Source organism: Sander lucioperca, chromosome 13 (assembly GCF_008315115.2).
Source record: "Sander lucioperca isolate FBNREF2018 chromosome 13, SLUC_FBN_1.2, whole genome shotgun sequence".
Classification (NCBI taxonomy): domain Eukaryota; kingdom Metazoa; phylum Chordata; class Actinopteri; order Perciformes; family Percidae; genus Sander; species Sander lucioperca.
In genome coordinates this window covers 10,850,403-10,873,277 of record NC_050185.1, presented here as the reverse complement: position 1 = coordinate 10,873,277, position 22,875 = coordinate 10,850,403, and the positions used below count along the sequence as shown (strand labels likewise).

Here is a 22,875-nt window from a genome sequence, read left to right as displayed (position 1 = left end):
AAACTTTTGCTTTAAGATTGATTCCTCTCCATCTAATGCTGTTCTAATAGGACATACATCACATTGAATAACTTACATCATCATTTCATGGAACCTCAAAAAATCTTAGCACCCTGAATATTTAGTCATGTGTGCTGTTTGGTTTCTCTTCTCACTTGGATGATCAATGTGAAAAACTGACACTGATTTGCATTGTGCATACACAAGAATATGTTTTTTAACAACAACACATCCCCTTCATAATATTGCTTCAAGCCAGTGACTAAAGACTGGAGTCACTTTAATGTGGAGGCACATTATTATTACAGTGAGCTTCAGAAACCACCAGAAACTCACACTTGACTGTACAGTACGCACAGCTAACACCTGCTGTGACTGGGGAGGTACGTTTATATCCGACCTGACTCAGTGCTTACCCACATCTGTCCCACTCTCCAGAGGTATTTCTTTTAAAAGCCAGACATTCATTGTCTTGAATGTGCAACAGATGTAAATTGTAAATGCAGTTGTTTTGAGTGTGATGCAGATACATTCATGTCCTGATATGATGCTCAATAGGAATCATCCCTGTTTGGCAGTCAGTGGTCTACACTGAGAGCCTCACTTCATTTCCTGCTTGGAAATATACTTGAACTACAGCCCCCATACTCAGCATGTCTGAAACTTGATCCCACGATCATTTAGAGTATGAATTTATGGGTCATTTACTGTATGCATGGGTAGGACAACCAGGTTTTTCTTTTTTACTGCAGTGCAGCTGGTAAAGATGATTTATTGCAAAGAGTAAAACACTGATTGAATGGATGTTTGTCAGTGTTTAGGAAAAACAAGCCATTTCCACAAAGAGTCACATACTAAGCAAATATGTTGAGTCTGATCCAGGCATACAGTATCCAGGGCCACATCACCAAATAGTGCTTATTCTAAGCAAGGGTTAGCACAATGAAATTAGCATGGCATAAAATTGGATGTACAGCTAACCTCAGAGCTGACTACTAGTGTTAATATATTTTTTCTCCAAAAAGTACGTATTTCTGTTTTCAAGCATTGTGTCTAAAATCTGGCCCATGTTGCACATGCTTAAAATGCATCAGTTATTGTTTTAAAAGCAGCAACATCAGAGGGTCATTCATTTTCTAGGGAGTGGGTGGGGGGTTGTTTAAGGGGATTGTCTATCAAGTCAGTTTAGAAGCTTGTTGTATTATTACGGTTGCTGAGCTTTATAAACTGTTTTGCAATATGTAGTTGTCCTCGGTGGCAGAGGAGCATAAGCACTAACAGGCACCTGTGTTTTATATCAAGCAAAGAGAAGGTACAAGATGAAGAACTGGGCTGAATCCTACAATATTCTGTCAGTACCATTTGAGTTAGCACTAATTAAAGCACCCTTTCTTTTACTACAGTTGTTTGAATACATCAGAAGGAGTTTTGTGGAAAGCAGCCACAAATGGATCAGTTGATAAGTGAGATAGAACATTTCATTTTGATGTAGTTAGACCATATTATTGAAGATCTACTGTGAATTTGGTGTTAGGATTCAGCCCACCTCTAACTACATTACATTATTTCCTGTCTCAAGCACTTAAACAAAAAAGTGTTTTGACTTCGGATGAAAAACAGTCAAAGTTTACATTTTTTTATGTATTCTGGCTGTGGCCACAAATAATTACTGATATATCATGGCTACCCAGCACTTTAAACAGAGCATGACTGTGCAAATCGATAAACTGTTTTTTTGTGACTGACTGACTGACTGACTGACAGACACACACACACACGCACGCACACACACACACACACACACACACACACACACACACACACACACACACACACACACACACACACACACACACACACACACACAATTTAATAAAATGTGCACACAATTTGGTTTAATAGTAATGAGTTCAAAAAGAAACTATCTACCAGAGACACTTAGCTTACTGCTCCTTAGCAAGCATGCTTCCACTTAGCTTCCACTCACTGCATAATACCTGTAAACACACATTGCCACTACCAGCAGGATAATCGGCCTCTGCGTTTCCAAACAGCATTTTAAATGGGGTCTTTCTTCTTAACATTCAGTTTGTTTACTTGCTTGGTGCAGATGTATCAGATGATGACTACCAGTGGGAATCATTACAATGACCAAATATCCACCAATAAATCAACAAATCTTATCCAAATTGCACGTTTATATTATACAGAGCCTGCTGAAACAGTGAGGAATCGATCAGTTGAATGGGTTCCAGACAGTCTCATGCTTTCTTCCTTCCTGTTGTAAAACTACCTTTAAGGTTACGCTTCCTTCACTGCTGTTGACAGAGCAATGTGCTTACTTCCACTATCTATAATGAATTGTCAATCCAACAGTCTAACCAGAGATAATTTGAAAACAATTTTGTCCATAGAGACCTTTTGGACTTGATATTCATGCTCTGTGTGGCATCAGGACACATTTCATTAAGTAAAAGCACACACTAGCTTTACATGACAAATGTTTAACTGATTTCAGACCCAGTTACTGGCCACACCCCCAAAAAACAAAGATAACACCTTTTAATGTGTTTTTTCTCATATTGTGCTACCAACGTGGGCAAAGGAGGAAGATGTATGGGATAGTAGATGGGAGGTAGGATGTAAATATTATAAGATTAAGACATGAATAAAGTGAAAGTGTCTCTGGTAGGTGCAATTATCCTTTAAATGTAACTCATTAAATTGTAAGCACATTTTAAATAATTATGTGTGCACTGATTTGCATATTCCTTAGTTGTATATCATCTGCACATTAGAATTCCGTGCACATGTATATATTCCCTTTTAAAGGTCACAGTCAGGCCGTTTTTAGGATCCCAAATTGAACATGATGAATTTGCTTGTGTGTGTGTGTGCAAACACGTGCATATACAAATATATGCAAAGAAGGTACATAAATATGAGTACTCATATTGTTTTATATACGTGCACTTTCTCATTTCTTTTTTGGTGTTGGTTTTGAATCCGCTTTAGATCCTGAGAGGCCATTTTCTGTGTTGTCAATCCCTGATGAAGTTACAAGGCACTCCTTACTGCAGTGGCGTTGGAGGAAAAAGAAGAAGACAAAGTTAGAACTGCAATTGTACGGCAGCTTTAAGAAACATCTCAAGCTCGCTCCATTTAAATATATTCCAGCATGTACAGTTTCGGAGCTATAGTCAAACATGCTGCCAAGCACCAACAATGTACTCTGATAAAACAGTTTGAAATGGTTGCATTGCTGGAAAATATCCAGGTGGTTGTGAAAACTCACTTTTTCTCTTCAAGCATGGCAAGAACATAGAGAGTGAAGTTCTTGAGCAACATGAAGCCCATTAATGCTGCGATGCCTCCGCCCACAGCTGAAGCAATCAGGATGGTCAGTGTGTTGTCCACCACCCTCACTGCCAGTCATAAAAAAACACCAAAGGAATGATAATGTAAATACAATCTACATATCATCAGTTTAAGGAGAGGTTCCAGAAAATTTACATTTTTTACAACTTGTATGCTGTTACAAAGCTTTCTAATTCAAGAAGTTGGTGCCTCCACAAGAGATTAGAGCTGTAGTGTGGCCGCGGCTGCAGCCATCTCCTATGCCTAACACACCAAAACATAGATTTTATATATATATATATATAGAATGATGGGGAGTTCATCTCTTTTGACCTTTTAGACTTTTAGGCCCCATTTTCACCTGGTTTTAAAATCTGTCCTGAGTGATCCAATCACAAGTGGACTGCTCTAAGCACAGGCGTGAATGCACCCAGGACCCATTGAGATCACACATTCTTTTAGCAGTATGTACGCATATGTGTCCTGGGCCACATTAAGTACCGCCTACTCAACTGTGAGCGGAACTATGTACTATATTTCTCATGTCACAGAAACAACTGAGAGTGAATCGTGTGTTTTGAATGTAATTATCATAATGTTGGTGATGTGTCAGTGTTTTTGTTCCTGTGCTGCCTGCTCTTTAGTATGCACATTATGGGGGCATGAAGCAAGCCCCAATGAGTTGTCCCACATTTGTGATTGGCCAATTATATACAGTATGTCAGGGCATATAGTTCAATTAGTAATATCTATAGGGATGTGTTGTCAGATTGGGCAGTTTTCCACATAATTTGGCTCATTTGTTGCTGTAAGTTGCAGAATTTTTTGTGTGCAGGTAGATGAATAATGGGCTGGTTTAACCCTCTGAGGTCCAAGGGCATTTTTAGATATCTTCTCTTCTACTTTTAAGGGTGTTTGCATATAACTGATCCCCATGTGTTTTATATCAAAATGTCCAGAACAAACTCAGCTTTCTGTATAGTGACACCCAAAATTGTTCCAGAGCATTGTATAAAGAGATAATTTGGCCCTAAAGCGGAAATATTTCTCAAATACCTTGTGAAAACATACCTACACTCAAATGTTTTGGTGCTTGAAATGAGTTTACAAAAGTCTTGGGTTCATAAAAGTAGCGTAATATATGAAGAAAATAGTAAATAAATGTCTAAAATGAAATTTTGTAATATCGCTTTTTGAGTAGGAGTATTGTCAAACATCGCTTGGACTCGCCAGTGCGTCTTTTGTTCTCAGAAGGTTAAGATAACTTAACAGGTGTTTAAAAACTATGTCTACTGCATATATATCAAAAGAACTAATAAAAATACCATTTCACCTGACGACCCCATTTATATGTATAATGAAAGGAAAATAAACCAGACCCATCCATCACAAATTTGAGAAATTAGATCTTGACCACTCACACTCGTCCACCACAATGAGGGTGAAGATGGTACTGTGGTTTCTGCCCTTCTCTTTGGGGTTGCGTCCAAAACAAGTGTACTGGCCTCCGTCCTCGAAGGTGATGTTCCACAGCAAGATGGAGACGTTGTTGTTATGGTTCTTCCCCACAAACTCCACCCGCTCTCGATATATATTCACATGTGGCACCGCCGTCTCTGACGCTATCACTGAATCACACACCTGATAGGACCAACAAGCTGTCAATCATCCAAAACAATAAAGTTACCTGGACATGGATCTTTCTCTTGAAAAAAGAGTTCTTACCTTCTGCATGGTGCCATTGTCATTGAATTGCCAGTTGAAGTAGAGGTCCTCGATGCCGATACAGCTGGCGTATGTACAAGGCAACATGACTGTGCTGCCATTCACTGCTTGGAGGAAGGGAATCTTCCCTACAGACATTTCAAGGGCCTGAACAGACCACAGGCCTAAGGAGGAAGGGGAATAGAAAACATAAGGTAAGACAGGACAGGGTACAAATCAACTTTACAGTGCAGCAATGTTATGTGCAAACAAAGTCTGCTTAAAAGCAATAGTTCAACATTTTGTGACATGCGCCTGTTTGCTTTCTTGCTGAGAATTAGATGAGAAGATCGATACCACTCTCTATGGGGGGTATCTGCACCAATCTTCTCTCTGAATCTACATCTTCTCAAACTCAGCAAGTAAGCAAACATATTCCCAAAATGTTGAACTATTCCTCAAAATCAGTAGATTCCTAGATAACCAAACCACATAATTAATCTTGCTGACATTTAATGCATTACTTCTGTTCATTCTATCAAAAAAATAGATATAAATTGTCATAAATCCTGTAACCTCAACCCTTATTTTTTGTCCTGGTAGAAGAATGATTGACTACTGATTAGTTTTCTTTCTTTCTTTCCTAGCAAGATATTCTACATAAGCCATTCACAATGCTCTAATACCTGCACCTTGGACTCGTTTTGTGATCACATCACAAAACAAGCTGGTCTGCTCGCCCAGTTACATGATCGACGAGAGTAGGTTCATGGACAGTGTCAGTAAATATGCCTCATAAATACCAAAGCACTGGAATACAAGATTTAAAAGATCTTTTATGTGAGATTAATCTAAATAAGTCACCTGATTATTCAAATATTTTAGACCATTTTATTATTCTAAGTAAACATACTCGCTACAACTAAATGGGCATACATCATAGATTATTTTTCCCATTGAACATTTTAAAACAAGTTAAATTCTCATGATCTTAAGAACACACATACATGTTCTAATGTCTATTATTGGCACTTGACTGGTCAAACCCTCAGTAACATGACACCACTACATCCTTGCTGTGACATTGCTGTAAATAAGAGAGGATGAAATCCGTTGAACCTCTTGTAAGAACTGTAACACAACAGTCACACAGCATCAGGCACTGCAGTCAAAGGCCCTGAACACCCACACAGGTGTTTTCAGTTAATGTGGCTGATTGGACCTCTTCCAGGACGCAAAATTACGAATCCCACTACGGCCACGCCAAGACCCGCCCTACGAAGCAGCTCGATTGGTTGGGGTTAGGCATTTGACCTCGAGTGGTTAAGGTTAGGGTTAGTTCAGTTCAGTTCAATTTTATTTATATAGCACGTTTAAAAACAACCATAGTTGACCAAAGTGCTTAACAAAGTTCAGTTAGGGGATTGGTCAGGGGATAGGACCTGAACATGTAAGCATGGACGCCTGGCCAATAGTAGTGTGTGAATGCTATTGAAGGGCAGGTCTTGGCATGGCCATAGTGGGATTCGTAATATCGCTTCCAGGATTGTGTTGGTGTGGTTAGACTGAATGATTGACATCTTCCTGAGTCCCCTGTTAGTGTTGTTTGTACCTGTTAGGGCGGGTCAATGACAGCTTTATCATCCTTATTGGTAGAAAGAATTTGTGACCTATTAAGTTCTCATCAAAGCTCAGGCCTACCTTCAACCTGAGCAGTCTAATCAGCCAGAATAACTAAAAAACACCTGTGTGGGTGTTCAGAGGCTTTAAATCTCACTTCCACCAATCAAAACAGATAAAAACTTACATGTCTTAATTATTGTTTGTCTTTTCCTATCTTATTCATCATCAATTTAGCAGGTATTTCACCTAACATTTAGCTTTTGTGATCAGGCATTTAGTTATACATTACAGTATATCATTCCAGCAGGTCAAGAACAGACTGTATGTCTGTTCTCTCCCTTTTTTTACACCATTAAAGCTCCTTGTGCTTAATGCTTCCATCTAGTGTGTGAGGTGTAAACTACATGCCAGCAAAGTGCTAGTACACATATGCAGAGATTATAGAGAGAAAACACAACACTGACACTTGAATAAGATGGATGGTTTCAGAGGGTGCTGTAATTTCTGCACTGCTTTTAACATTCCCAAGATTCTGCCCTCTGTTTCGTACACACTGTGTTACACTTTGTTTAGAACACAGTCAAGGTCAATGTCTGACAAACACTAATGCAGCAAATAGGACTAACATTGCTAAGAACAGCAGATATGGCTTCACACAGCGAAGGAGGCATACAGTATGAGGGAATTTTATTGATTCATTCTCATCTCACCCTTGCTATCTCACAAAACTCACTCTCTCCAATGCTGGTCCAATGCAGCACAGTGAGCTTGCAAAAACAGTAAGAAACAGTGACGAAAGAGCAACAGCATCACCCCTCCCATCTCTTTCCTTGTGCACATTGTGTCACTCTGGCTTTATTTATCTAAGCTTTTACAATATTTTGGTAATATTCCATTTTCCTTCTTTCCATGTGTCCATATGTGTCCTTAACATCTGTGTTTTCCATAAGAGTACCCTGTTTCTACCAAGCTGCTGACAAGAGACCAAGAACAAAACAAGTAAAATAGCATGTTAAAGGATCTGTTCTTCTTTCAAGAACCTTGATCTCCTTGTGTTTAGTCTCTGACAATATTTAAATATTACTCCAACCTTACTGCTACTACTTAACCCAGTAGCCTTCTGCCCATTGTCTCTCTCTTTTTTTTAATTTATTTTTTTAAAATTTCATATTGAGGTTTCTAGTTTTGTATTGCAAGGTGCTTCAGATAGAAGTAGAACAGCTCCAGATGCTCCAGTTCCTAGCCTACATATGTCATCTTTAGAACTGCTTTTTTTTTTTGCTTTTTTTTTTAATGCATGCACATATCCACATCATCTCTAAAAATATCTTGTACATCCAAATAACAAATAAATCTAGCCCGACCAATACTGGATTTTAGTGGCCAATACTAAACTCGATATTTAGGAGCTTAAAAAAATCTGATAACGATTTATTGGCTTGATGGCTGATAATCATGTTTTTTCTACCAGAAAATGTTGATACGGATCCCTTTTTATTATTATTTTTTTATTGTGATCAAGATACATACTGAACAGGACATTTTGCAGTTGAAAAATCAACTTGTCAACGAAGAATCAACTTGTCAACGCCCTCTGGTGGATCAACGATGTAAAGGTGACACTGTTTCTAAACCCCTACTTTAGTTTTTCTGTACTGCAATTTCTTGTTACTTATCGGCTGCCATTTACAAGCTTATTTAATTATTATAATTTTATTTAATAAGCTTTATTGTAGTCTGGCTCTACAATAAACCACCAGCTATTAGAAAATGCAATGGTTGACCACACATGAATGACACTAGGTAGCATTTCTTTAGATTATAAGACTGGTATTTTAGATTAAGAAGGGACAAGAATCCATGTTATTCATGAGAGGTCAAAGGTGTGAAAAGAGACATTAACTGGTTTGAATGGTTGGGATGTCGAAAAACAACATAAGGTGTCTCGTAGAGTGGAACAAAATTCAAAATTAACATGAACAGGGTATTGGAGGCCAAAATGCAGAGACATAAGATCACTACATCACTGTATCTCTTGCTTAACAAGTGTAATGTACAATAAGGTACCTTCTTAACCACCTCATACAGAAGAAATATGATGGTTTATTATGATAAAGCTAAAAATGATGCTTAGATGAAACTGCTGTAGCATCGTTCTCTCTGCTACTAGGCCACCTGCATCTGCTGGTTAAGTCTACCATGTAGTTCTGGCTATAGGAGGTCAAAATGTTTGTTGTTCATTCTAAATAAAGACAACACCTGTGAGCAAGAAATAGCCATTCTTGTTCTGAAAACAACATTAAAATGTTTACTTGGCAACAAAATTCCACTGTCAAGACAGTTTATGTGTGTAAATGGGAGATTAATATTTTAAATGGATTGAGAATTATTATAATCGATTTTACTAGACTGGGAATGTTTTAAGATAGTTTTACAGCCTACAGTTCCTACGCATAATGTCAGAGACCATTTTCTCATGGACGGTTCATCTTTTAATGCGTGCTTGCTGTGTACTATTGCTGCACTGATGCTCCACACCCATCAGTAGGTTAAAAAAATTCCAAGAAGTATGTACTGTAAGTAATGAATGTAGGAACAATGTTAGAAAATGGTATTAAACATACATATATTGACCATCATATTAACAGATATTATTTACTCAAAATAGTTAGTTGTCAGATAATGGCTAATGCATGATAAATGCAGAATGGCAACATCTATGCCAGTCTACAGGATATATGTGTCAACTATGACTAAAATTGGATTCTAATGGGATGCTTTTTTTTATTGGAGATGTCGGGTTGGCATCTCAGGCAAAACAAAATCCAATATTCACACCTGACACTCTATATCAAAACACCATAGCACACATGGTACACTATCACCACTGTCAGTCTCAGATCTGCATGTGAATTTACTTGAGACAACACTGTCGGATCTGGAGACCCACTGTGATGTTACTGTACGGTCACTGCAAAAGTACTCATTGTTAATATCAGGGGTTAATGACTCAAATGAAATTAAAAGTGATGTTTTACTAGACACTGCTCCAATTGACTGCTGCACTATTACTGCAGATTCACCTCTTGTCCTGCACAATATGCTGTGAATGGCAGGGCCTCGTCTAGAGCGCCTACAGTCTGACACAGCTTTCTTATCACAAGGGCCACATATTCTGCTGACATTTCCTTTTGATGACACACAATCCAAATCCAAACCAATATGCATCACAGATAATGCCAAACTGTTTGATTGCAACAACTATCGTCCAAATACTTTATCTTCATAGTCCTTATCTGTTTCTAGGCAGAACCAGCAGCACATCTTGCTCATGAGATGAAAAACGCAACCTTCAGAAAAACAACTACTGCAATAATCGAGCAAACTAGTCATGTCACCAAAGCAATAAACTTCTGTGAAACCTACTGTATCGACACATGCCCTAAATACAATTGCAGACAACACCTACGTAGCTCAGAAGCTGATGAAGGTCAATGTTAGATTTGGGAAAGCCACAACATCATTGCTCTGCATAATAACACAAACACAGACACTGATATTGGCACAAGCTTTTGGAATTTATTAAGGAGTGAGAAAAAAACTAAAAACAAATGTGAAGTTTTCCAAAAAGAGAGATTAGGAGGCACAGTGCACATCAGCTGTGGCATAACAATCACAGAGCAACTAAAGAGAGGTGACGTAAAGTGAGAGCCAGACATTACCAAGCAGCATAGAGAAGATCAGGCCGATGGCTGTGTGTGGAGGGCCCAGCCTCGGGACTTCAACCCCAACCCACTGGACCTCCATGGCAGCCAGATCTGCTCCAAAACAAATACTGCTGCAGGATCCAGCAGGCTCCAGATAGCTCGTATAATATCCTTTGGGTGGGCCTCTGGGGTTTACTGGATTAAATCTGGAAGGTGCTGTCTGGGTGTCTGGACCCCAAACGAGGCACGACACACTCGTGCTCCTTCACTAGTCCTGGGGGTACGAAGCCTGCCCGCCAACCCTCACAGCACTTCTGTTGAAGAGACTGTAGGTTAGACAGAGGGCAAATGAGGGGAAGGGAGAAGAAACACAAAAAGAGAGAAGGGAAGAAGAAAAAAGTTAATCAACTGAAATCTTAAAATAGGACATTAAGTCCCTATACAAGCAAAAACAGTACAACTTTATTCTTTGATTTTACAAATATAATGTGTGATTGCATGTTTCCTTCATGAGTCAATGTCTAATGTAAAAGGGGTAAAGCTAAAGAAAAAAATTAAAACATGCACATTTCAAGTTTTGTCATGCCTACCTGCTCCTGCAGCTGGTGTTCACTCAGACGCCAGCAGGCTGCCTGCACAGCTGAGTCAGTGTGGACAGGACAGTAACGGAGTGGCAAACACTGCGCACAGTCAGGGTTCACTCAAGGAGAATCCACCAGCAAGCACTTTTCACTGCAGAGCCAGCAACGTTGCAGCGCCAGCCAGGATGAGAGACAATTAGAGAGGAGAGGGGGAGACAATCAGAAAGACAGACAGAAACGCAGAGAGACTGACGGACAGGAGGAAAAGCCGTTGCTCTCATTCCTTCTCAGCAGAGCACCAATGACGCTGACTCTTCTCCCTGCCCGTCCCTCGGGCTACCTCACAACTTTTCCCTGTCCTCTCCGTTGGCTGCATGCCACCTCTCTCTCTCTCTCTCTCCCTCTCTCTCTCTCTCTCCCCTCATCTCTCCGTCCCTCCTCCCTCACCTGCCCCCATATCCCACGTATTCTCTTTCTCTCCTCCATCACCCCTCGATTCACTCCTCCTCTCTCTGCTCCCCTCTCTGCCTCACCCTCCTCCCCATCTCCTGGCTCGGGGTGTGTATGCAGACCCAGGCACTTTTGTCAGAGTGTTTGTGACGATCAGAGAAAAGTTCTGCAGTGCAGGTTAAGGAGGAGGTTGTGTAATGCATCCCCAGGGCCGGACCAGACACACAGTCCCATATCCAAATGATCCATTCATAAAAAGACATGTTCTTTCACTGATAACGTCACCTTTAAAGTATCAAACTCAGCATCACAGAAGTACAAAAGGGAGGGGAAACAGTACAATAGTTACTCTCTATCATCTATCCTATCTCTATACTAACACAATATGAAATGTCTGAGCTTTTAACTGGAATTCGACTTTGAAAATGTTTCCACGTTTTTATGTCCTTCCCCAGATAGACAGAGTAACATTTTTCTATGATTTTCCTCTCCTCCTTTCCTGAAAGGCAGGTTCCTGCCAGTACTCATATTCCCCTGGCTCAGGATAATCAACATCCACAGCCACCGGTGATATGTGTGTGTGTGTGTGTGTGTGTGTGTGTGTGTGTGTGTGTATGTGTCTCCCATTCAATGCCTAGAAGGTCAAACTATCTTGTATATCATGAGGCATTCATTACTCTCTTGTGATCAGTGCAATGCAGCTGCAAGTGCATTATAATATGAGGCGGTGTGTGCAGTCATTTTTCACAACGGGACAGCTCCTTTCCTATAAATGTACAAACATATCAGTCATCAACAGCTTACCAATAGCATGTATCTGCACTTTTCACTGCAGGACATGACGGAGGAAGGGCTTAGCTCAGAGTTTCCAGATTTTATCAGTCAATTTTAGACCTGGCTAACGCTGCATTCATACACTTAAGACTATATGCCTGTCGAGCTCCATCAATTACTGGAAATAGAAGGCGACTACACGGAAATAATGGCTTATTGTTATGAGTTCCTTTGAAAAAGGTGGCTGCTGAGTGGTTAAACTGAGTTTAATATTGGGAAAAAGGAGAATTGTGAGTGTTAATTGGATGCCACTGAGACCATGTGACAGAGTGTGCCATCTGAGTCAAGGTACAGTTATACTGGCAGAGGACAAGGGGAAAGCTACACATCCATTTTGGACTTAACATCCTGATTCTGCTTACAGAACTATTTCTTTTACAGGAGAAGAAAAGGTATAATTCGCAACTCTGAAGGACTGTAGCTGAAATTTACATTGGCAGATTCAGTCACGAAGACCAATGCAGGTATCTTGCCCTATAAATATATATTGTACTTTACTTTGCAAATACCTAACACTGTGATCTATTATTCATTGAACAGATTATTATGCACATACTGTATGCAGACTCCATAGGATCCTTTTTCATTAGTAGCTCATACAAAGTATATGATACCTACCATGTGTCTTGTGTCAATTGTGTAAAAAATGTGTCTAACTCAGATGTTAGCTGTTGTACTATTGCATTACTATTATACTAACAGTATATAGTATAAACAATATTCAGTGTAGCTGAATAGTGAAGGGGAAACTATACAAAGATAGCAGCCAGCATGACAGAAATGTAGCCATAGGATTACAAACGTACACCAACAATGACCACTAATGGTTCATAATGAGCATACAGTATACAAGCAGGTGACAGTAGAAGGGAGTGGGGGGTGGTTTGACGGATGTGGAGCTCTAAAGTGAGAGATCATGTGGCCAGGCTGCGGGCTCACCGCTCTCCTCTCCAGGCCCCTCCACTGGAGTATCAATGCAGCAGCGGTGGGAACTCTTCCAGAACTGCAAAGAAAAAAAAATACAGCATTTTGCTGCAGAAAGACAGGGTGCTGCTGCAGACCTGTGCAGGACAACTACACAGAGATAGAGTGCCCATGAACAGACACACAAACATAACCGCATGCAATGTACTATACAGATATTAATTATTATGCGTCCCATGTTATTATTAATAAATGCCATGCAGATGCACCCTCAGCTTTTAAAAATGCATAGGTGTCATTTGCTCTTACCGCAGCAAAATGTGTGCTGACCTAAAGGGAAGTGAAAAAGACACACACACAGTATCAGCTCTCACTGTACATTAGTGGATTGAAGCAATACAAGTACTCACACAATGAAAACATAAACTTATGGTGGAAGAAGTAATTAGATATTTGGTCTGTGACTTATATATTGTATATCGTCACTGTCAGGTGAAAACCTTGCATGTCCAATGCGTATGTCTCCTTTTAGGAAATGAAAAAAGACTAATTTGAAAACATTTGATTAAGCTACCTCAGACATAGTCAGAGAAAATTGCCTCGTCCCTGTTTAAATATTTGTTAAACCCACAGACAGACGTAAACGGTGACCAATAGCATTTATTTATGAGACAAAATTGAAATGACAAGGTTTCTGCCCAACAGTGACGACATAGGACATGATTAGATGCATCAATACGTATTTAGCATTTTATAGTAACTATACTGTACAGTTAGTACAGGTTATGTCCTTTTGTTCAGTGGTACCCAACCTAGGGGTCGGGCCCCCTGCGAAGAGTCACAAGATAAATCTGGAGGATTGTTCACCACAAATGTGACCTTTGCACCTCGTACACTCCTCTCAACGTAAACCTTATGGATATAAGGATATATTTTCACCTGTTATCCGGAGGCAGTTTGCATCTTCCAAGGTATTTCCGTGATTGCACTGGTGTTTACAGTCTGCGTGGGGTGATGGGGTTTTTCCACAAACTGTACCCTAGCTTTTCACTCACTACATACATAACATTACTTTTAACAAACTGCAACACACTCACTGCGTTGTTTTTGGCCGCAACAGGCAGCTGTTTTCAGCTGGCTATTAGAGTACATATTAGATTAGAAACACGACTCCAAATGAATGTTGCTGTACCGTAACTGCTGGATAGGGAAATAAGCAACTGTTTGCTAACAAGTTCGACACATCAACTTAAAAGGTGATATGTCAGTGTTGTGTTCAGAACTTGTTTCTGCTGTCCCCAAGTGGTCAAAAGCTACTGCAGGTTTAAATGAAATATGAGACGTTTAGAGGGAAAATCAGTCTTTGGCACAACATCTCATAAACATCTGGAATGTAACAAGAGGCCTAAATTAGACATTGCAATTTGGGGGTCATATGCCAAAAAGTTTTAATCTGTAACAACCCATTCTATTTCATAAACTTATCCAGATTATTATAAATATTATTTACTTTATTTTCTTTGAAGGTAAAATCTTAAATGAGTAACTACAGCTGTCAGATAAATGTAGAGGAGTACAAAGTATAAAATAGCATGAATACTGAAGTACTACAAGTACACCACTTAAGAAATTACAAAGTAAGACGATAATGGATAACAAAATGTATTCATTTTTGTGAGGTAAGTGGCTAAACACACACACACACACACACACACTCTCTAAAGCTCACGCGAGAAAAATGGGAAATACCGCTGACAAAGTTTTTAACTGACTGTGAACTGTTCCTTTTTCTTGCTGATCATTTCCTTAAAAAGCAAGTTAATCTGCTGTAAGATGTCTTAAAATGATCTCTGTAACAGCACTTGAACCATTCATACAACGAAAGAACCTGTTCAACAGGCATGTTTTCATTCCATAAGAATTATAATGTACACTGAGCAAAGAGTCAGTGTGGAGAAACTTGTGGAGTTCCTCTCCACCATGACTTGAATAACTGTTCCATGTAAAAGTAAACAGAAAAAAATACTTACTTAAATATCACTTAAGGATGATGAAATAGGGGAGTTCATGATACCACCAGGGGGCGTCCTACAGTACATGCCTCCTCTGTTGTTTTTGTGAACTTATGCTTCATTCACTGGAATAGCAAACTCTCAGATTTTCCAATGAGTTGTAATGTGAGTCACAGCAAGGCCAACAGTCATTTCATGATTGTCCAGTAGGTGTACATCATTTTTAAAACAACTAAAAAAATGTCCCAATAAGATTTTTTCAACTGGTTTACAATACAGATCAACTTAGGCCAAGAAGTGTGACTGCAACTCATTGTCATGTACTGTATGACACAGAGGAGTGGCTGATGGTTGGTATTTCACACTCAACCACTCAATCTGTTCTCAAGAACTGATCTGTCCCCACACACTGATTTTTTGTATCAAAATACACTTGATGCAACTTAATAATTTCAAAAACAGTTCTTTATTTCAGAGTTGCTTAATAAAGATATGACATTTCAATGTTTTAAAAAAAACGTAGAGTTTTGCTTATTTTACAATATGTACAGATTCTTAATACAAAATCACTTGTACAATGATGCCAATGTAGTAAACATCTGGCTTTGTTTATCACTCATAAATCTCATGGCAGACTTTCTGGCAGCAAAAAGTTGTCTGTGTCAGCTGATGCTTTTGGAAATTGAACAGGACGAACATCTGGCGGCAACACCAGTGTTAGCAAAGAGCCAAATTATTCGACATTGAAAATTCACGAGTTTTCACAACGTTGATTGAAGGCAGTAGGTTTTCAGCAGCAGCTGTATGGAAACCCAGTCAAATTAGCACAAAGAAGCAAAGTTACAGCAGTCACGTACAGCAAACTTACATCCATAAAACACACAGAAATGAAAGGGGAAATCCTCCGATTTACACATCAGAGTTTACACGTGTTGGGGAGTAACATATGTGAAAACGTTACATAAAACTTTATGTGGCTCCAGAGGAGCTGCGTAGTCTGATCAATTGACTCATATGATGTCACTTGAGTCAGCATCGGTTGGGGCTGAAGACTACAAGTTTGAAAATGAAAAGAATCTGGGGGTATGGAGTTAGACCTCTGTAGCACGCTTCTCGTCACTGCCTGAGGCCAGAAGCTCGAGGCTACATTAGCCCCTCAAATCAAAGTGCACGTCAAATAAATTGTTCCCAAATATGGCTTCTTTCGTTTTAGATAGTTCTTATCACACCTTTTGTTCAAGTGTTTAAATTTTTCAGATAAGTTTGGTTTATATTAGTTATTTAATGCTATAAAAACGGGATGAAATGTCATGATTGACAGCTGTGATTAAATTAGTCAGGATGGTTTAATGGGCGGGACTTCAATACCACGGCTCCACCGCCGGAGCGAACACAGAGGACTGAAGTACTGCTTCCTTCCGTGGACAAAGATGACCAAAACATCAATTCATGAACATTTCTCCACTAAAATCAGTTGATGGTTCTCTGGTTCTAAAATTCTTCCCCGGGAATTCACAAATTCAAAATCGGTTACAGCATAATTCCATAAAACACATCATTAAATATCTTCCAGAAATTCCATGATTACATAAAAGAACAAATTTGGTAAAAAACATATAAAAGGGTATAAAGTACAACAAATGGGAGGGGTGGTACATTAAATCTCTAAAGCTGAAGGAAACAAACTACAATAATATCTTTGAGGTTCACATTGGAGAAGCAAAAATAGAAGAACAAGACGCCTCCCTACCCTCAAATTTCTCTTTTTCAGCAGAGTGTACACAAACAGAAGAGGAGCTTCGGCTCTCTGGCCCTCACAACACAGTCTGGTCCTTCCACACATGTTCCGGTGGTTGCAGCTCAGTGTCGGGTTCCATGTGCTTTCTCCTGTAGAACTTCACTGCCACGAAGATACTGAGGAGGATCAGGATTACAGCACAGCTGCCTCCAATTGCCGCTGCCAGGATGCTGATCTCAGAGAGGGAAACTAGAAGCAACAAGACCCAAAATCAGTGATAACAGTGGGAGAAAGCTGAGTGCTGCCTGTGGGAAGTTTCAGAGAACAAAATAGAGATACCATAAGAATACAAAATAAAACAGTGTCCCAGTGATTAATCACACTGTCCTTCACATCATACTGTGGGTATTCAAAGTGCTCTTGAGCCAGACACTGACTGAACCCCTACCTGTTCCAGGGAAGACCCTGACCTCTGATCTCCCTGTGGAAAGGCCTGAGTAATACAGCGGGAACTACCACATTCAAAATACATGTTGAAAACATTGATGGTAATGACTGAAAAGCGAAAATAAGATAAAAGGCTCCTCCAATATTTCAGAATTTTCTTTCACTGTAGTACATTTGATGTTGATAAAATGTGACAGATATTTCTTCGAAACGTGCAGTGCTACCAGTCTGACCTTTGTTGACGACTCTGAGGAAGATCTCTCCATTGCTGCCGTGCACATCTGGACGGTTGCGCACCTGGCAGATGTAGGTGCCATTAAAGGTCGGAGGCACATTGAGCAGGGTGATGGAAACGTCCCGTTTCATAATATCTCCAGACCACACCGCGTGCCCTTTAAAACGCCCCAGCATGGGAGGGTATGGTACGTCCTGGTAGTAAAAGACCTGACACAGACACACACACAATCAAGCAACATTGCAAAGAGTAGAAGTCCCAACAAATTAGCAAGCATGAGAAAAACTACTGGCTCTTATCTTCTGCTTTTGACATGTGCAGCGCAAGACATTTTTTCTGATTGTTTCAGAGAGCTGTTAAAAGAGGGCAAATATATAGAGTGACTATTGGTGATGAGAATGGAGATGAGAAAATGAAACAAATATGTTATTTATCTGAAAATGTGAGACTTATACACTTTTACTACCCTATAAAAATCAGGAGTGGATTTAATAAATAATAATAACATTAATATATAATAAAACACATTCAAAGCATTTTCATAAAAACACAGTTACTACACACCGACTCATCCGATCCTGAATTCATGGGTCGGAAGTTCCAGGACACTGTGACGGACTGAATCGACACTGGCTGAGTGGAAGTGAAAGTACACTTCAGTTTCACATCCGTCCCATTGACTGCTTCCACTTCTTTCGGAGTATAAATATCTATTCCACCGACACGTCGCACCCCTGTAACAAAGACAAGCAAGTGAGAATCAACACTCATCATTAGCTTAACCTTACACACCGTTGTTGCACACAAACCTCCATTACCTGACTTATTCATAGAACACAAGTTATAGTAAAGTGCCTCAGTTTCAGAGCATTTCATTAAACCATCCAAACAAGAGCAGAGCTGTTTGCACCAAACATATACTCAGCAAAAAAAGAAACGTCCTGTCACTTTCAACTGCTTTTATATTTTAAGCAAACTTAACATATGCAAATATTTGTATGAACATTAAAAGATTTAACAACTAAGACATAAACTGAACAATTTTCACAGACATTTGACTAACAGAAATGGAATAATGTGTAAAGTAGCCCTCAGTATCTGGTGTGGCCACCAGCTGCATTAAGTACTGCAGTGCATCGCCTCCTCACGTACTGCACCAGACTGGCCAGTTCTTGTGGTTGTTTTTGCCATCCTGTACCTGTCCCACAGGTGTGATATTCGGATGTACCGATCCTATGCAGGTGTTGTTACACGTGGTCTGCCACTGCAAGGACGATCAGTTGTGCTTCCTGTCTCCCTGTAGCTTAGGCATCTCACAGTAGGGACATTGCAATGTATTGCCCTGGTCACATCTGCTGTCCTTGTGCCTCCTTGCACCATGCCTAAGGCACATTCACGCAGATTAGCAGGGACCCTGGGCGTCTTTCTTTTGGTGTTTTTCAGAGTCAGTAGAAAACTTTCCTAATTTTCTTATAACTGTGACCTTAATTGCCGACCGTCCTTAAGCTGTTATTGTCTTTTCGACCGTTCAACAGGTGCAAGTTCATTAATTGTTTATGGTTCATTGAACAAGCATGGAAAACATTGTTTAAACCCTTTACAATGAAGATCTCTAAAGTTATTTTGATTTTTACAAAAGTATCTTTAAAATACAGTGTCCTGAAAAAGGGGCGTTTCTTTTTTTGCTGAGTTTAGTTATCACTGCTTATTTAACACAGAAACGTCCTTGACAGTTGAGAGCAAAGGGACAGAGTAAGCCTCAGATATCTGGTGTTCATTGTTTGTAGCTATAAACTGTGAGTCAATTTCTTGTGACGATAACTGCCCACAATCTATTCTACAGCCACTGCTTGAGATTGCAAGATCTGGTTTTCTACTTCTCTACTAGACTTCAGTGCTTCAGAACAGCAAACAAGAGAGCAAGTAATCCAAATAATATAGTAGCTACTATACCTACTATGGGTTAATGATTGAATGTGTGTACAAGTACAGTGGGTCAGATGGGTACTGCCTTTACAGATGCCTTAAAAACACAACTAATATATTTTCTGGAGAAAAAAAAAAAGTTTGGATGTTTGTTATCCAACATCTGTTCAATAATACATCTTAGTGACCCCCAAATAAAACATTTTTTCATCATGTTTTACTTTAAACAAAGTATACTGGCAACTGTCCATTTCCTTCTAGGGGTCCAGTAAAGTTAAATATTTTAGCTAAATCTGCATCACACTGTCAGCCACAATGATGCAGATTTAGCTCAGACCTGCGGACTCTTCCTGGGGATTAAAGCATTACTTCTAATAAATTGCAGAGAAGAAGAAGCCAAGAATGTTCTGTAATCCTGGACAGGTAGGGATGAAAGAAAACGGATGACTGTAAAAGAAGATTAAACTTAACAGGATGAAAGTATTTGGAAGGATATGGTCAGTGTCTCTGTATTGTGAAGCTACAGGGACTTGTCATAAAGCAATTCTGTAGGTGATATCCAATTGAATGATAAAAAAGGGATTATATATATTAATAAAATACTCAACAAATCAAAAAGATCTATCCATCACTAAGATCTACTTACTGATATTGGACAACAAATAGTGGATGAAATAAACGTACAAATACAAAATAAAAATCAATTTAGTAGCACCCAAATTAACTTCAGGTGTAAGCCAATGAGAGATCCTCTTTGTCCATTCTGAATGGGTTTCTTTTCCTTATTCATGAGAACTTGTTTAGCTCCAACATTATCCCTTCCTCTAATCAATGTCTTTACACCAGGATAAACCAGAGCAATGCTTTTTGACTTTGTTTACATGTGCATCGCCAGCCGGAAAAATAGATTAGAATGTGTTGGTGTATTTTACCAAACTGGGAGACAAAGAACAAATGCTACATTTTAAATGAATTAAAACCAAGACTGGCAGCAATATGCAACATTTGCTTGCAAACCATACAGTTAATTTACAGGGGTGTGGTGTTTGTGATTATTTTAGAGCCGAGTTCAAGTACAAGCAGAAACTGAAAGTGGGATTTAAAAAATACATTCAGTGCCCAATGATAGCAAAAATGGCTTATGAAAGCTTTCCAACTTTATCAGAGGCATTGCAGGTGAATGCTGCCAGTAAAAACAGGTAGGGCTGAGCAATATATCGATATTATATCGACATCGATATATGAGGCTAGACATCAACTTAAATTTTGGATACCATAATATCGTAATATGACACGTGTTGTCATGGTTTTAAAGGCTGTATTGCAGTGAAGTGATGTATTTTTTTACATTACTAGACTTTTCTAGCTGTTCTCTTATTTGTCATATTATTTGAATTATATTCACATTACTGATGATTATTTATCAAAAATCTCATTGTGAGATACAATATCGCCGCAATATTGACATCGATGTATTTGGTCAAAAATATTGTGATATTTGATTTTCTCCATATCACCCAGCTCTAAAAACAGGTCTGTGCTACTTAGAAGGTAGGCTACAGTTTAGTTTCAGTTATTCCATATTATCCCCCTAAATGGAAAAAGCCTGGGAACATAGGAATTATTACTTTTGTTACAAAGCCTGCTCCATGTTATCTAGCCGTTCCGTTGTGACGGCATGAGAGTGCTTATCAGTCAGCCTGAAATGTAACTATGATCAGAGATCTACAGGAGCACTCTCATGGTAGATGGTTTACAACTTACTCACTTCTACTACAAGTTTACAAGTCTATCATTTCTGCCATAGACTCATCTGTAATTCCAGCAAAATGAGAGCCACCATTCAAACATGTAAACAGACATCCCCACCACAGAACACCAAGCCATGTGTTCCCAAGCTTGCTTGTCCAAACAACTCCTTCTTATTCAAAACTTGCAGGATATTTGAGAAAAACTAAATTTTATGTAAACACCACAGAAAGAGTTCTTATCAAAGCCAACATATGTCTCTATGTTCTCTTTGCTAAACGTTTTCCAGCTTTTGCCAAATATGAATGCCTTCATGTTTTTATTAAACTGTGCAGTGTTTGGGATTAATTCAGCAGCAATCGTACATTTAAATTGCGATCATCAAATATCTATAGTCAAGCTGAGCATGCTGCTTTTGGTGTTCAATCTGTAGATGACTTGTATAGCTGCAGTCACTGTAGCTATACAGCACTACATTGAAAATAAAATACATATAGGTGTATCACAAGGAGTTGTAACACAATGGTTTAAAGACAAACCTATATAATTATGTATGCATATTTAAGGAAATCGATATTATATCGATATCGTGAGATTAGATATTGTCTTAGATTTGGGATATTGTAATATCATAATATGGCATAAGTGTTGTCTTTTCCTGGTTTTAAAGGCTGCATTACAGTAAAGTGATGTGATCTGAACTTCTGGACTGTTGTAACTGTTCTATTATTTGCCTTTACCCACTTAGTCATTATATCCACATTACTGATGATTATTTATCAAAAATCTCATTGTGTAAATATTTTGTGAAAGCACCAATAGTCAACACTACAATATCGTTGCGATATCGATATCGAGGTATTTGGTAAAAAATATTGTGATATTTGATTTTCTCCATATCGCCCAGCCCTACAATATAGTAATCAACACCTGTGACACACAGCCAGACCTACATTGTGTATGTGAACAATTAAGGTAACGTTACACGATAGGCCTAAATTTGACGCTAAGCTTACTACTCAGTAGGCTGTTTTTAACTGTAGGTTTTAGCCTACTCACTGGTAAAAGTAACCATCGGTCTGCTAAACAAGCTCCCTACAGACTTCTTAATGTCATAATTAAGGCTACTAACTCCAAAAAGCACTCTTAAACTTGTTTTTTGCCTGAGGAAGACATAAAGCAGCCCACTCTATCCAGGAAGTTGTTCAAACTCACCTGGCACCACGAATCCTCCCAGGAGAAGCAGAGGCCATATCCGATACATAGGATAAAACATTGATACTGCCTTAACTCCGGCCGGTTAATTCCTCTGTAAAAATCCCTTCATGTACATTTATTAAACGCGTTCATGAACGCAAATGTCGCCGCAGACTGTCGGAGTAAAAAAAGAGCCTTTTTTTTGGTGAATCTTCTCTTCGGTGGTGAAAATGTGAGTCACCCCTGTACACACCTGATGGGCGGTGTTTACTACCTCGCCTCTTGCATAACCTGACAGCCCTACCTACGCAACCTGCTCCTAAACACCAGGCCTGTTTCGGTTCGGCTGTTATCGTCCCACGAAGTTTCGAAGTGTGGATTTAAACAGGCC

The 22,875-nt window shown here is 39.2% G+C and overlaps 2 protein-coding genes across 4 annotated transcripts; both read right to left on the bottom strand.

Annotated features, from left to right (window-relative positions):
- Positions 1 to 1,321: 1,321 nt before the first annotated feature.
- On the bottom strand, positions 1,322 to 22,875 carry mpzl2b (myelin protein zero-like 2b). Of its 2 annotated transcripts, XR_004894952.1 has the most exons (5): positions 22,503 to 22,875; positions 18,177 to 18,346; positions 17,611 to 17,821; positions 16,791 to 17,179; positions 1,322 to 1,332 (listed from the first exon to the last, which is right to left on the bottom strand). XR_004894952.1 is itself a non-coding variant. In XM_031320498.2 (4 exons), exons 1-4 carry the CDS (start codon positions 22,561 to 22,563, stop codon positions 17,007 to 17,009), a joined length of 615 nt encoding a protein of 204 aa, XP_031176358.1. In that variant the 5' UTR covers positions 22,564 to 22,875; the 3' UTR covers positions 15,640 to 17,006. The 2 variants fall into 2 exon arrangements, 1 of the variants encoding a protein (XP_031176358.1); XM_031320498.2 differs by lacking the exon at positions 1,322 to 1,332 and having other exon boundaries at positions 15,640 to 17,179.
- Positions 1,609 to 11,348, bottom strand: scn4bb (sodium channel, voltage-gated, type IV, beta b). 2 transcript variants are annotated; one of them, XM_031320496.2, is made up of 6 exons: positions 10,982 to 11,348; positions 10,407 to 10,717; positions 5,083 to 5,246; positions 4,779 to 4,998; positions 3,296 to 3,425; positions 1,609 to 3,074 (listed from the first exon to the last, which is right to left on the bottom strand). In XM_031320496.2, the coding sequence occupies exons 2-6, from the start codon at positions 10,489 to 10,491 to the stop codon at positions 2,978 to 2,980; spliced, it is 696 nt and encodes a 231-aa protein (XP_031176356.1). In that variant the 5' UTR covers positions 10,492 to 10,717; positions 10,982 to 11,348; the 3' UTR covers positions 1,609 to 2,977. The 2 variants fall into 2 exon arrangements, with proteins under 2 accessions (XP_031176356.1, XP_031176357.1); XM_031320497.2 differs by having other exon boundaries at positions 10,407 to 10,705.